The 15,962-nt window shown below is 46.3% G+C and overlaps 3 protein-coding genes across 3 annotated transcripts in view; 1 reads left to right on the top strand and 2 right to left on the bottom strand.

Moving 5' to 3' along the window:
- The window catches only part of BICRAL (BICRA like chromatin remodeling complex associated protein), a 104,657-nt gene extending 92,872 nt beyond the window's left edge, over positions 1-11,785 (bottom strand). The window contains exon 1 of the mRNA XM_060021809.1: positions 11,755-11,785. The gene's annotated coding sequence lies outside the window, so the exon portion shown is untranslated. The remainder of the gene's footprint in view (positions 1-11,754) is intronic.
- The window catches only part of RPL7L1 (ribosomal protein L7 like 1), a 162,233-nt gene that overhangs the window by 103,773 nt on the left and 42,498 nt on the right, over positions 1-15,962 (bottom strand). The gene's annotated exons all lie outside the window — the stretch shown is intronic.
- TBCC (tubulin folding cofactor C) lies at positions 11,727-14,450 on the top strand. Its single transcript, XM_060021812.1, has one exon. The coding sequence runs from the start codon at positions 11,727-11,729 to the stop codon at positions 13,071-13,073; it is 1,347 nt and encodes a 448-aa protein (XP_059877795.1). The 3' UTR covers positions 13,074-14,450.

Below are 15,962 nucleotides of genomic sequence, written 5' to 3' on the forward strand. Positions count from 1 at the left end.
ATTCATTGAGTGTTTTCTGTATCCAGGTGATGGAGGTAGCAGGCACTCAACAAATGGCCACTGAATCGATGACAGTCAGTTAGGTGGCAAGAACAAGTTTCCCCTGGGCCTGATGATGTTCAGGTGAGGTGCCCACCTAGCCTCTGCATGTGCAGAGGTGAGAGAGCAGAGTCAGAATCCTCGTGACACCCACGGTGCAGCAATGAATGAATGAATCTCAGCCTCACTTTTTTTTTTTGAATAAAAAGCGAGGCACTATTTCTCATATCCTGATAAACTAACATGCTGCTCCCCTTTTCTTCTCTTTCCCCCTCTTTCTACAGTTGCAATTATGACTCACAGGCACATTACAGAATGGAAGCTTTAGGTCAACAACTACTGGAGAATGGGAATGGGGGTGACCTCCACAGTTATATAATTTACATGTTCTAGAAGAAGGGCACGTGGGTCAACCCACAAGTGACTTCATTGCCCCTCTTTCAAAAGAGTCAGCATCGACATGTGAAGGAAGAAGCAGAATCTGGTCCTGATTTGTCCACTGATAATCCTTGTCCTGTCCCCAATTCTTCCTCTCCCTCCCAGAGTTGTGGGAAGGACTAGCTCTGGGAAGACATGAGACAGACAACCCAGAATCCTAAAGAAAATAGCAGAGAAAGTCACATAGTCATTCTCAAAGCAATGGATCAAGAAGTATCGGAATTAATAAGCAAAAAAACAACCCCCCCAAAACCCATACACATGTTTTCTCCTCTTTCTAAACAAAAGTGAAGATTTCTACATTCTAAATTTCTATCTTCCAGAGGCTATATATTAAATGAATATTGCCTCAAATCAATGCTTACCCCACAGGTTCTAAAAACGCAGCAAAGCATATTGCATAGACCCCTGACAGCCTCTAGAGCTACCTACACAAAGCACCAGGAATCACCAACTTGTAGAACACCGGAATACCCGCAGCAGCTTTGGCTCTCCGGGGAATCACACTTCTGTCAAGAGGCTATCTTTCTCAGCTTATCTTCAGATCCCAAGTTTCACTCAAACTTCACCTTTCACTTCGTGGTCATTCACACAGAAACAAACTTTTTATTACTGTAAGAGAATTGTGCTCTTAAGACAAAGAATAGAAAAACTCTCATGCTCTGTTGAAATGCAGATGGAGGGCAGGGGACGTGGCTCACTCATGAGCTGAATCACTGTCTCTCCCCAGCCACAGGCTTTCTAGGATGTGCTCAGATTTGTGCCCCAGCAAATTTCAACTTACGACAGGTCACGGACCACTGGATCCCTCTCAGAGAGTGGCACTCACACTTGTCAGAGCCACACGTGCCTTATGCTGTAGCTCCCATACACAGCCACATCCCTGAACTTTATGTGCCATTGTTCCCACAACCAAATTGGCATCTTTTACAAATAAATAAATAAATAAATAAATAACAAATTGGCATCTTTCACTTTTTGCAAGCAAAGGTTCATTATCCTGACAAATGAAGGAGGAGAAAGTATCTGCAGCACAAATGGGTTCCCACTGTGCATCCACATTTCTTTATCCTTATCACATCATAATGACACAAAGACATCGCGTTATCCATGTCAATGAGCATGTTTGAACACCATAATGTGCAAGGCAGCAATCACCAAACCATTTTTTCCAAACTTTTTTGACCATAACCTATAAAAAGAAATACATTTTTATCCTGCAAGTCATGTATATGTAAAATGTATATGTACACTATAAACCTGCTTATGCAGTACAATGCACTCTGACAAATCTATTCTATTTCGTCATTTTTTAAAAAAATGCAGACTTCCACCCACTAAATGGATTTCATGTCCTTATTGGGTTGGAACCTGTGGTTTGAAAACATATAGTATTTCACACATAAGTGGTGTTTTGTAGAAAATAATGAAATCCTATCTAAAGAAGAGAAGCTTTCAACTTTTAGGCAGAAAAGTTGAAGAGGAATACTTCTTTGCTTCTTCTCTAACTTGCAACTGCCAGGACATTTCAAAAGCACTTGATTTCAATAAATGAGCCATTTCTACAGAAACCTATCTCAAAACTTTGTGGGTCACTATTCCCCTTACACTGAAGAAAAAAACTGAGGTTGAAAAGGTATTCCCCCAACCACGTGTATTAAAAATGCACATCTGTTTGGGAATTAAAATTTGGCTGTATCTTTTAAAGAATCTTAAAACTGTGTTGCTTCAAATTATTACTCTCCTGGCAAGGTTACCATGAAGATTAAATGAGATAATGTGAGAGAAGGGCCACGTGGCTCCTGCTATCTTTCAGGTTCTTGGATTATCTTTTCCTGGACATGCCTGAACTCTGTGTGACCTGGGGGCTCATTCACTGAACACCTACCCTGCTGGGCAACGGAGGACAGAGGATCCCACAAGGAGTTTACTGGCTCCATCAATAAGAATAAATATCATCACAAACTAGGATTCTAGAGTGCCTGGGTTGAGTATTTCACTTATTCCTCCAAAAGATAATTACTGTGAGCCTTCCATGCCAGGCATGATCTGCCTGTGTGCAGGGATTATGGGGTATAAAAAATAGACACACCACAGCCCTCACGGAGCCTACAGTCAAGTAACAGCTTAGAGTGTGTGAAAATACTTCACAGTCCATTAATGTTACATAGCATGCGAATGTTTCACACTCCCTTACCTTTAAAGGGAGGTAAGATTAGATCAATGGTTCTCAAAACTGAAGCTATCACAGATAAAAAGGATTTCATAAAAGAAACTGAAAAAAAAGGGGGGGGGGAGAAAAAAAGAAAAAGAAATAATATGATCTCACAACACAATTCTTTAAACTGAATGACTTGTCAGTAAAAAAAAAATAAATAAATAAAAATCATTACATAGCCTCATTTTTCCCTTTTACTATATAAGCCAGTTTTTGTCCTGGAATTTAAGAATCCCTCAGGGCTTGCCCAGCTCTGACTTTGTAGGATTCTTTGATTTTCTTTTGCAGTACTACTTACATGTAAATTCTGACCAAATATCCCCCAGAATTGCAGCAAGGCCAGAGACCTGTTCCTAGGAGAATCATTACGGGGTACTTTCTGAGAAAGTCATAATATATACAGCAAATTCTGGCTCCATTCTTGACCCTGAGCTCTGGGAAGTACAAAGGGACAAAGGTCCTGGTGATTGGAAGGCAGAAAGGAATACTTGTTGAGGATCTACTACAGGTCTGGCCCAAAACTTGGTACTTTCCCACACGTCACTTTAACATCACAACTATCCCATGAGAAATATATTTTTTTCTTTATCTCCACTTTTTAGTTGCAGGTGACTGAGCTCAGAGAGGTTAAATATCATGCCCAATGTCACACAGCTAGTAATCAGAATTTAAACTCAGATCTCACTGGAAGGAAGAGACATCAGAGAAAGACATCACACCTCACTGGAAGGAAGAGACATCAGAGAAAGAACAGATACAGAAAAGCTTTAAGAGATTTATGTGCCTTTTGACATGAGAGAAATTTGAAACTATGTTCAAAGGACAATTCAGGGCTTCCCTGGTGGCGCAGTGGTTGAGAGTCCGCCTGCCGATGCAGGGGACACAGGTTCGTGCCCCGGTCTGGGAAGATCCCACATCCCACATGCCGCGGAGCGGCTGGGCCCGTGAGCCATGGCCGCTGAGCCTGCGCGTCCAGAGCCTGTGCTCTGCAATGGGAGAGGCCACAGCAGTGAGAGGCCCGCGTACCGCAAAAAAAAGACAATTCACACTTTTGGTGGGAATGTAAATTGGTGCAGTCACCATGGAAAACAGTATGGAGGTGCCACAGAAAACTAAAAATGCAACTACTATATGACCCAGCAATTCTACTCCTGGGGATATATCTGAAAAAAAGAAAATATTAATTTGAAAAGATACATGCACCCAAATGATGTTCATAGAAGCATTATTTATAATAACCAAGATGTGGAAGCAACCTAAGTGTCCATCAACAGATGAATGGATAAAGAAGATGTGGTACACACACACACGTGTGTGTGTGTGCGCACATGCACAATGGAATACTGCTCAGCCATAAAAAAGAATAAAATTTTGCCTTTCGCAACAACATGAATGGACTTGGAGGGTATTATGCTTAGTGAAATAGACAGAGAAAGACAAATACTGTATGATATCACTTAAATGTGGAATCTAAAAATTAAAACTAGTGGGCTTCCCTGGTGGCACAGTGGTTGAGAGTCCGCCTGCCGATGCAGGGGACACGGTTCATGCCCCGGTCCGGGAAGATCTCACATGCCGCGAAGCGGCTGCACCCGTGAGCCATGGCCGCTGAGCCTGCACGTCAGGAGCCTGTGCTCCGCAATGGAAGAGGCCACAACAGTGAGAGGCCTATGTACCGCAAAAAAAAAAAAAAACAAAAAAACAAAAACTAGTTGTTATTTAGGGGCTTCCCTGGTGGCGTAGTGGTTAAGAATCTGCCTGCCAATGCAGGGGACACGGGTTCGTGTCCCGGTCCGGGAAGATCCCACATGTTGCGGAGCGGCTAGACCCGTGAGCCACAACCACTGACCCTGCGCGTCTGGAGCCTGTGCTCCGCAACGGGAGAGGCCGCGACAGTGAGAGGCCCGTGCACCACGATGAAGAGTGGCCCCCGCTCGCCACAACGGGTGAAAGCCCTCGCACAGAATCGAAGACCCAACACAGCCAAAAATGAATATAAAATAAATAAATTAATTAAAATAAAATAAAACTAGTGAATATAACAAAACAGACTCACAGGTATAGAGAACAAACTAGTGGTTACCAGTGGGGAGAGGGAAGGGGGGGAGGGGCAAGATAGGGGTAGGGGAGTAAGAGGTACAAACTATTGATACTATGTATAAAATAAATAAGCTACAAGGATATATTATACAGCGCAAGGAATATAGCCAACCTTTTATAATAACTATAAATGGAGTATAATCTTTAAAAATTGTGAATCGCTATGTTGTACACCTGAAATTTATATAGTATTATACATAACTGTACCTCAATTTATTTTTTTGTTTGTTTTCTTGCGGTACGCGGGCCTCTCACTGTTGTGGCCTCTCCCGTTGCGGAGCACAGGCTCCGGACGCGCAGGCTCAGCGGCCATGGCTCACGGGCACAGCCGCTCCGCGGCATGTGGGATCTTCCCGGACCGGGGCACGAACCCACGTGCCCTGCATTGGCAGGCGGACTCTCAACCACTGCGCCACCAGGGAAGCCCTAGATGACTATTTTTAAAAGTCTATTGAATCTGGGGGCTTCCCTGGTGGTCCAGTGGTCAGGACTCCACGCTTCCACTGCAGGGGGCATGGTTTGATCCCTGGTCAGGGAACTAAGATCCCGCCAGCCGTGCTGTGCTGCTGAACCCATAGAAACAGAGAGTAGATTGGTGGCTGCCAAGGGTGGGGTGGGAGGTGAGGAGTTGGATGCAAATGAGTGAAGGCAGTCAAAGGGTACAAACTTCCAGTTATAAGATGAGTAAGTTCTGGGGATATAACATACATCATGGTGACTATTGGAAACAATACTGTAATGTATATCTGAAAGTCGCTGAGAGAGAAAATCTTAAAAGTTCTTACCACACACACACACACACACACACACACACACACACAAAGGTAACTATATGAAATTATGCATGTGTTAACTATATGGTGATCATTTCACAATATATAAATATGTCAAATCATCACAATGGGTACCCTAAACTCACACAGTGGTATATGTCACTTATAGCTCAACAAAGCTATAAAAAATAAACCTAATTACCTCCCCCAAAAAATTTTTCAAAAAATAAATAAAATTAAACGTCTAGGGCTTCCCTGGTGGCACAGTGGTTGAGGGTCCGCCTGCCGATGCAGGGGACGCAGGTTTGTGCCCCAGTCCGGGAGGATCCCACATACCACGGAGCAGCTGGGCCCGTGAGCCATGGCCGCTGGGCCTGCGCGTCCGAAGCCTGTGCTCTGCAACGGGAGAGGCCACAGCAGTGAGAGGCCCACGTACCGCAAAAAAAAAAAAAGTCTATTGACAAGGGGCTTCCCTGGTGGCGCAGTGGTTGAGAATCTGCCTGCCAATGCAGGGGACACGGGTTCGAGCCCTGGTATGGGACGATCCCACATGCCGCGGAGCAACTGGGCCCGTGAGCCACAATTACTGAGCCTGCGCGTCTGCAGCCTGTACTCCGCAACAAGAGAGGCCGCGATAGTGAGAGGCCCGCGCACCGCGATGAAGAGTGGCCCCCGCTTGCCACAACTAGAGAAAGCCCTCGCACAGAAACGAAGACCCAACACAGCCATAAATAAATAAATTTAAAAATTCACGACATATGTCAATATTAAAAAAAAAAGTCTATTGACAAGAGAAGGAGAAAAGAGCATTCGCTTGGGTAGATGAAAGGACAAAAGGAAAATTGTTTTAAGCTGAGGGAACTTGCTTGCTCAGAGGTGATGCCAAAGAAGAGGCATTAAAGATCACAAAGAATGAGAGGATGGAAGTGGCTCGAGGTCCTAGGAAATGGGAGGGACACAGTTCAGGTGGAGGGCTTGGCTTCGAAGAAGAAGGACAAGAGGCAAAGGGGTGGATCTTCACGGAGAAGTCATTAGTGAGATGGAGGCAAGGTGAGGTTCACATCTATGGCCTTTTTTTCTCAGAGAAGAGTAGGTAAGGTCATCTGCTGACAGGCAGTGCGGGTCTTGGAAGAGTGATGTAAATTTCTGAAGATTTTGTAGGGAATGCATGAGGGGCAACAGAAGTCAAGCCTCCAGACTCTTCGACAGAAGCTGCTCTATGGGGATTCCTGCCTTCTGAGGGCCAGGCTCTCCACACCAGCTTCTCTCCTCTGGCCTGAGGGTCAGGCTCTCCACACCAGCTTCTCTCCTCTGGCCTGAGGGTCAGGCTCTCCACACCAGCTTCTCTCCTCTGGCCTGACCCAAACCCAGCTCCTTCCCCTGAGTCAGTCTAGACTGCCGCCTGGAAGGTTCTTCACTCTCCAAGTATTTTCTGAACATACACACCACGAGCCCCATTTTCTCCGGGCAACACGCTCTCCCTCTTCCCACAGGGTTTCCAAACCTTCCCCCCACCTTTGCAGACACCCCCACCCCTTTCGCCCCCACCCACTGTCTACTTTACAGAGCACACAGACACCATCAGACTCATCTGCCAACTACCAAACATGCAAATTTACCTACAGCTGCACCCTCTGCTGCTGATACACCATTTTAAAACTGCCGTTGAACTTAGGGGGTCTTGACCAACATTTAAAAATACAATAAAAAGAATAGAAAACAGCATCTATTGTACATCCTAAGAGTATATACTGTTTCTTAAAGCTTCTGTTTCAATTATGATGCATCTGTTACTATGAGTTGAGGTCAAAAAGTTTGTGTATGTTTGAAAACTTTCACAATAAAAAGTTAAAACAACACTGCCATGGAGAAAGCTGTCCTTCCCTCCGTCTACGGCTAATCCTCACACCTGTGTTTTGGGCCCCATCCCCTCCAGGACCCTTATATTATGGACCTTATGTCTTCTTTCTCTGTAAAAAACAAAAACACCTCACTGGCCTCCTCATACCCCCCATTTATTCCCTGTTCCTCCCTCACAGTCAAACTTCTCCAAAGAGTTATCTGGGTTCAGCATCAACTCCATACCCTGCTCCCACCCCTTCGTCTCACCCCTTCGGTGTGCCTCCTGCCCACAGCACTCCTGGGACACGGCTCTCCGCAAAGTCACCAGTGACCCCTGAGCCCACACATCTAGAAGACACTTTCCAGTGTTCATGACTCCTTGTTCATTCCTGCTCTTTCTTCCAGCCTGGGCTCAACCCCTCCCCCTCCCTCCGGAAGGCTTCACTGACCTCCCAACAAGGTCAAACCTCCCACTAGGGGCACTCACTGTTCCTCTGTCCTTCCTAACAGTTGTCAATTGTTGCTGTTACAATTTTACATGTTTTTGTAATTATCTGCCCAGATTAGGCCTCCTCAAGGAGGAAGGGGACTCTGCCTATCTTGATGCCCCTTGGCAGCCCAAGAGCCTCCTGGGCTCAGCGCCGGGCACAGTGCTTAATAAACTGATGTTAGATAAATAATCGGCACCAGCCCCTGTGCCAGGCATTACGTGTAAAATGATGAAAAACGTCCCAGAAAGTGAAAGGTGTTGAGGGGGAGGAGAAAGCCAGGGGCAGAGGTGGAAATAAGGGGCAGCTCCTGTCCTGCTTCCCGGACCAATCTGGGGCCTTTTGCAGAACAGCACATGCCTTCACGGCTGACACGTTTCACTGTCTTTGTGTCAGAAAAGTCAGCAACTCAGGTAGGAAAATTTGCTTAATAGTTCATACTTGACACGCAGAACTCTTAATGAATCCTTTTAAACCACTACATGTTCAATATTTGCCGAAAGATGAATAGGGGACACCTCCTTCTGGCATCGAGCTACTAAAAAACAGGACCTGGATCTTTTCATTTGCCCAGGTGTGGCTGGCATGTCCCACCTGCACAGGGTTCCTGTAAACTCCAGAGAACACAAAAGGCCTCATTCTTTGCTGTCTAACCACACCCAAAGACTATTTTATTGTGTTACACGCTTTCACTACTTGGTTATTGATTTCCTGTGGCATATCACTATACAAACACTCACTTAAAAGACTTTTAAAAGACCAAATAAATATGACAAGTATTTAAAATTAGAAACATAGTACAGAGGTGCAACCAGCAAAATCCAGACTGTGGGAAACTCTATTAAACAAATGACCGTTGTTTTTTTTTTTCCAGCAAAACACTTAGGAGATGGGGGAAGGATTTAAAAGTGATTAAAGAGACACATTAACTAGGCACGTTGTATAGAACTTGTTTGGCTCCTTAATCAAATATAGTAACTTTTAAAAAAGGAAATTATAGGGCTTCCCTGGTGGCGCAGTAGTTGAGAGTCCGCCTGCCGATGCAGGGGACGCGGGTTCGTGCCCCGGTCCGGGAAGATCCCACATGCCGCGGAGCGGCTAGGCCCGTGAGCCACGGCCACTGAGCCTGCGCGTCCGGAGCCTGTGCTCCGCAACGGGAGAGGCCACAACAGTGAGAGGCCCGCGTACCGCAAAATAAATAAATAAAAAAGGAAATAATAGGATAATCAGAGAAATGTGAATATAGCCTGAAACTCTGATTATAATGAGGAAATAATCAGCACTTTTTTGGAGTGTGGTAATGGTATTGCAGCTATGTTTTTAAAAGATAGTCTTGATCTTTTTGAGATACATATTGAAATATTTATGGTTTGTAAAATATGAAATAATATAAGGTTTGGGATTTGCTGTAAAATAATCAGAGTGAGGTGGGGTGGGGAAGGTCTAGGGTTGTAGAAGGAACAAGCCTGCCAGTAGGGAATTGTTGAAGTTGGTACTCTGCTCTCCACTTTTAAATTTTCAAAAAGTTAAAAAAGAAATCTAACGAACAAACTGAACCATTAAAGTATCTAAATTTTTGTTAAATAATTTTTAAAGTCTGGAACACCTTAGAATTCTTTCACTTTCCAAGATGTCTACAATAGAGCAGTACTTTGATTCACAAGCTCTGTAAAGTATCTTTGAAAGTGGGATTCAGCACTCACCGGCTGCTTGCCTTTTGCCACATTTCTACTGTAATGCATCACCCTCTTTCCTTCCATCAGAACAGGCAAATACAGTCTGGCAATGCCTTCCTACTGCTTTTGAAATGCAACTTTAAACCCATGTCTTGACCACCTACCTTGGCCTGCAGTTGTGCTGGGGTCTGTCAAGAACTGTCAAACCAATGCTTCATGATGACCATACGCCTGAGCCCTGTCCATTCCCAATGGGGTCTCACATCAGTCTTTGAAGGTGCCTCCCACACACTGGGCCTGCAGGGTAGCCTGTCCATTCTTGTCCTTTACTGCTCCCTTCCCATAAAAGTTTGAACTGGCCAACTTAAAATATTCGGAAACTTCCAAAGTCTACTGGACTCTATGCCAAAACCTCTTGTTGGGCAGAAATGAAGTTCTTGAGAGGGTTTAACGATCTTCCATTCCACTTCTGATACAGACAACACTACCCCCTACCCATAGGTTCACTATAGCTAATTCAAAAATGTTGCCTAACTCCAGCTGCAACTCTCAAGTCCAATAAACTTTGTTTGGCTACAGACTTTCTTAACTTGAGTAGGACAGATTGAACTGCTGAAAAATTTAAGGGAGGCAGGTCAGATTTTTTTCCCTAGCAAAAATAAATCTTCTCTAAACCTTCCTTGGGTAAATCAACACTTTATAAAATAAAGCATCTACTGCATTCCCCCGGACTACCCAAAGACAAGATAACCAGTTATATGTCATTCACCAGCCTTGGAACCATACCTCATAAAAAACCAAAAGCCTCCATCTATCTCGCCCATGAAACAAAGAGAACAAAAACTTAGAATATATACTACAAGCGCAAGCACAGGATTTTTTTTAGCAACCCCGTTTCCATCCGGTGCACGTCTACCCACACAAACACACAATAACCCTCACCCCACCCCCCCGTGGAATTTGCCAGTGTGACTTGTGCTGACTTTCAGCGGAGAAAGACAGGAATTTATGTTTAGTTGTGGTTTTGGCTTTCAATGGGAAGGAAAGGAAGAGTGTGGGGCGTGAAAAACTGGAAATGAGTCTTAATTCTCTTGTTTCCTCCCATCCTTCTCTGCATCAAAATGCAGGTATATCATTGAAATTTCAAATGTGTTTCTCGGGCAGTTAAATACCCCGACGGAGTCTGGTAACAGGGGGTGGAGATAAAGGTGAAACCGAAGATTGGAAGGGTGGGCCGGGTCAGAGGCCCCGGCGCTCTGCCGGGTTGCACCGAGCATGCGAGGTCGCCCCGCGCCTGCTGCCGGCCGCGCCCTGGTTCTGGCCTGGCCAGCTGTCCTGGGTTTTGCCAGCGACTGCGCCGTCCGGGGTGCCCACTCACACCTCTGGCTGGTCCTGACTTTAGGCTAGGTTCATTCACTTCCGGTGACAAATCCCTCCCACCACTTCTAGAAATAATGTAACATTTCCCCCATCACTTTCCTAACAACCGACTGCCCCTCAGACAGCAGCCGAGTCCGGGTCCGGGGTCTCACCCCGGCGAGACCAGCAGCGCCCAGCTGCGGAGGGAGTGACGGCCAAGGTCGGGGGTGGGGGGAGGGCGTGGGAGGAAGAGGAAGGAGGTGTGGAATCTCACCTCCCCCGCCCCCACCCCTCCGACTGCAGTAATTGGCAAAAAAAATAAGCCGTTTTTAGACTTCCCCAGGGCCCCCTGAACCTGGTTGCAGTGAGGAACCCAGTCTCTCCCATTCCGGTGCCCCTCGCCTTCTCCCGGCCCCGTAAGTGACTGCGGGAATCCTGGAGCCCCAGGCCACGCGGAACTGCAGCGGCGGGGGTGGGGTGGGGTGGTAGGATGAGGGTTTAGGGGCGGCAGGAATGGGTGGGAGGAAGGGGTGGTGGAAGGGAGAAGGAGAAAAACAGAGGCATGCAAAAGGCTCCGTAGCTGTTCCAGCTGCCGCTTCCTCCGGCGCGGGCCGGGCGGTGTAATATTCCCCCCCCTCCATCTTTCTCACCACTACCTGTCCCACCCACCCACCACAGGCACACATTCCCCCCACCAGTAGCGGATCTGCAGCCTGTAAGGGGGTAGTAGGAAGGAGCTGGGGGGAGGGGGAGGCCTGCGAGTTTCTAACCTTGTTCTTATAAACAAACCCACATGTGCAGCTGCCGCTGCTGCAACTCACCCCACAATCCCGGATATAAGTCCTGCCCCTTTAAGAGGAAAAAAAGCTTCCCCCGCCTGCCTTCCACCCTACCCATCCACAAGGACCTTTGTCTCCCCACCCACTCTGTCAGTCGGCCCCGCCCCATATCCCCGCCCCCTCCAACGCAGAGGAACCAATGGGTGAAGAAAATAAGGCCGGGGTCTGACGTCAGCATGTCCGGCCAATCACAGGGCGCGTTGGTGGGAGGCCTCGCGTTGGGCGCGCCGGGAGGAAGGAAGGCAGGAGAAAGGAAGCTTGAAGGCAAGATGGAGAATGCTAGTGGCTCTGCTACTGCTGTGGCGAGCAGGGACTTGGGATCCCAGAGGGGCCGGAGCCTGGTGCCTGAGCGGCTTCAGAGTCGAGAACATGAGCGGCAACTGGAGGTGGAAAGGCGGAAGCAAAAGCGGCAGAACCAGGAGGTGGAGGAGGAGAAGACCGACTTTTTCGCCGCCGCCTTCTCTCGGGAGCGATTGGCCGTGGAAGAGCTTCTGGAAGGCGGGGAGTCCGTCGAGCAGCTGGAGGAGGCGGCCGCTCGGCTGCAGGGGCTGCAGAAACTAGTCAACGACTCGGTTTTGTTCCTGGCCGCCTACGACTTGCGGCAGGGGCAAGAGGTGTTGGCGCGGCTGCAGGAGGCCCTGGCCAAACGTCGCCAGGAGCTGCAGCCTAAGAAGCGTTTCGCTTTCAAGACCCGCAGGAAGGATGCTGCTTCAGCCACCAAAGTAGATTCGGCTCCCGGCGCCCCGGCAGCGGAAGGCATCCTGGCCTCCCCGCCGCCCTTGAAGGAGGAGGAAGGCTTCGACTCCAGCTGGATCTGCGGCTTCTCCAATCTGCAGTCCCAAGTCTTGGAGAAGAGAGCCGAGGAGCTGCACCAGCGGGACGTCCTTTTGACCCAACTGATTAACTGCACGATCAAACTGTATGGCAATCCCAACACCCTGCGGCTGACCAAGGCTCGAGGCTGCACGCTGCTCTGCGGCCCGGTGTCCACCTCCGTGTTCCTGGAGAACTGCAATGACTGCGTGCTGGCCGTGGCCTGCCAGCAGCTCCGCGTACACACCACGAAAGACACCCGCATCTTCCTGCAGGTGACCAGCAGGGCCATCGTGGAGGACTGCACCGGGATACAGTTCGCCCCGTACACCTGGAGCTACCCGGGGATCGACAAGGACTTCGAGGGCTCTGGTTTAGACAGGAGCAAAAATAACTGGAGCGACGTTGACGATTTCAACTGGCTGGCCCGTGATGTAGCCTCCCCAAACTGGAGTATTCTTCCTGAAGAAGAGCGAAGGATCCAGTGAGACTAAGCAATTGTCACTCTTTTCTTCACTCCTACCAAATACACTCCCTTGTGGGACTGACTCCAGCTAATGGGACCCCAAAATTTACTTCTTGTCACGCTGTCTGTTTTCATTATTTTAAGGCTTTAGATTGTGATAGGCTCCTACTTTCGATTTCCATTAAATTTGTGGCAGGTCTGGCACTTTAAAGAATTTTTGCTATTTTGGTGATGTTTCGGAGCTTTTGTTTGACGGTGATAATTTGAAGCCATAAGGGGAAGAGAGTGTGGTTTTTAATGCTTTGTGGTGTTTAAAACTTACTGCAGAATAAAGTAAGCCTTCAATAAATATTTGTTTAATAAACGAATTCAGTAGGGCTAGTAGGAGCCAGTTAATGTTGAAGTAAGGTATCAAAACGTGTTCAAACTGCCATTAACCAAGAGCTTTTTTGAATTGCAGGTTTGACTTCCATACGTATTTTTCAGTGGGGCAATGGAAATATTCCTCTCTGGTCTTCAGTTACATGTTAGCTTGGGTTTTTGGCATCCAGCTAGGCTTCGACTTATTTGGATCCAAACTTTTGGCACGGACCCCAAGAGCCTCATGAGTCTTAATCACCTGTAAAGCCAAAATAGTTATAGCTGCCAATTTTTTGTGCACTTAAAATGTTATCGACACCATTGTAAGCACCTTACTCATGTAAACTTATTATAAGTCCTCAAAATATTATGAGGGTAGTTTCTGTTAACTCCATTTTTCAAGTGAGGAAACAGATAAGTTGCCCAAAGGGCACACAGCCCAAGTGGCGGACTGGGATTTGAAATCGTGTAGTCTGGCTCCAGAGCCCACGTTCTTAACCTCTACTAGATATTGATTTTTGAGTAGTGTTAATTGAGTTGGAAAGAAAGCTTCCAAAAGTAAAGAGGGAAAATTGCTTTTCTTAAATTCTCAGGCATAATGGCGCTACGTATCTATCCTCATACAAAAAGAATTGAGGCAAACATCTGGCTGAGTCTTGATTTTTCCACCCATTTTGCTACATTTTGTTATTCGCTACTGTTACAAATTTGGCTTTCTGCTCTATATACTACCACTCATTATTCTTAAATGGAAAGTTGTAAGATTTTCAAAAAGCTTTTCTGGGCCTAGTGGCCTTGTAACTATGGATGTGCTTTTTATTTAATAATTACCACAAGTATTAAGGTGCTTAAATATCTCAAGTATTTATGTATTTAATATTATATGTTCTCTTTTGTTCTGAAAAAGGATTTAAAGTGGCTTCTAGGATATGTGAAATGTAACAAGATAATAAAAACAAATGACAAGGAGGAACAAGGGTAGAATGACGGATTGGAAGCAGAAATGAAGCCAATAAAAAAAATGTAAGCTGCGAAGCCCTATTCCTTAGCTGGACGTGAATCCTGATTTTTTTCCCCTCAACTATTAGCTAACTTGAAAAGGGATCCTAATCAATTTCACAGTTCGCAGCATCCACAAACAAGAGGGAAAATCATTTACTTGGGAGAGTTAATCCTTATGATAAAAAGAAACAACATATAATGAAATTTTCAACCATATCTTTACATTAGAAACTGACCGGTATCCTAAAGCTGTGCCCCTAGAGACTGATAGTTTAACACAAGTGCACTTAAGAATAAACCATGCTTGGTTTTTTTTTGGTTGCCCCACCTGGCTTGCAGGATCTTAGTTCCCGACCAGGGATCGAACCTGGGACCCTTGAATTGGAAGCGCAGAGTCCTAACCACTGGACCGCCAGGGAATTCCCAACCTTTTTCTACTAAAGCTCATAATTTTACACCTGTAACTCTGCTGACCACCTGACCAGTTGTAGGCCATCCAACTAGCTCCCCCTGACTGACGTCCCTCAATATTTGAAAACATTTCCATCTTTGCTGGTCTTCTTCCTTACTAGAGGCATATCTCTTTTTGCCCAGAGATTCCTCTTACGCTTGTGCCCATCCCCTCCAACCTCCTGTGGCCTCCCTTTCCACTGGCCTTTGTTCTTTTAAGACACCAGATCCTGAGGTCCTCCACCCTACATGTCACTGAATGATTTTCCAGCTCCTTCCCTGTGTGTCAGACATCTTAAAAGAATAGCTGTGTCCACATACACCTACATTTTTCACTCTTTCAGTCTTTGTAATTTTAACTCTTCTCTGCTGAAACTGCTCTTTGATGGTATTAGTGGCCTAATCGCCAAATCTACCGGCTCCCTCCCCTCGCCCTCCTCAGCACTTTTACTCTTGGTACAGTTTACCCTTTTTTGTTTGTTTCTTTGTTTTAGGTACAGTTTACTCATCCTTGAAGTTCTCTCTTTCCTTGGCCATAACCTTTCTCTAACCTGTTTCTCTTATGTCAGCTTCCTTTCATTGGGATTCTGATGATTTGTAGCCCTTAAATATGAGTGATGCCCAAAGTTTTGCCATTAGCTTCTTCGTATTCATTCTCTCAGAGCCTCAGCTCTCAACCTATATGCATAGTCTTGTGTCTGTCCCTAGCCTCCACCCTTACTGGGCTCACCTGCCTTTCAAATTCCATATATTCTTTTTTTTTTTTTTTGGCCATGCCTCTCGGCTTGCAGGATCTTCTTAGTTTCCTAAGCAGGGATGGAACCTGGGCAAACAGCAGTGAAAGCACCACGTCCTAACCACTGGACTGCCAGGGAATTCCCTCAAATTCCATATATCCTTTTTTTTTTTTTTAATTTATTTGTTTATTTTTGGCTGCGTTGGGTCTTTGTTGCCGTGCGCGGGCTTTCTCTAGTTGCCGCGAGCGGGGGCTACTCTTCGTCGCGGTGTGCGGACTTCTCGTTGCTGTGGCTTCTCTTGTGGAGCATGGGCTCTAGGTGCGTGGGCTCAGTAGTTGTGGCACACGGGTTTAGTTGCTCCG

Source organism: Delphinus delphis, chromosome 10 (genome assembly GCF_949987515.2).
Source record: "Delphinus delphis chromosome 10, mDelDel1.2, whole genome shotgun sequence".
NCBI classification, from domain to species: Eukaryota; Metazoa; Chordata; class Mammalia; order Artiodactyla; family Delphinidae; genus Delphinus; species Delphinus delphis.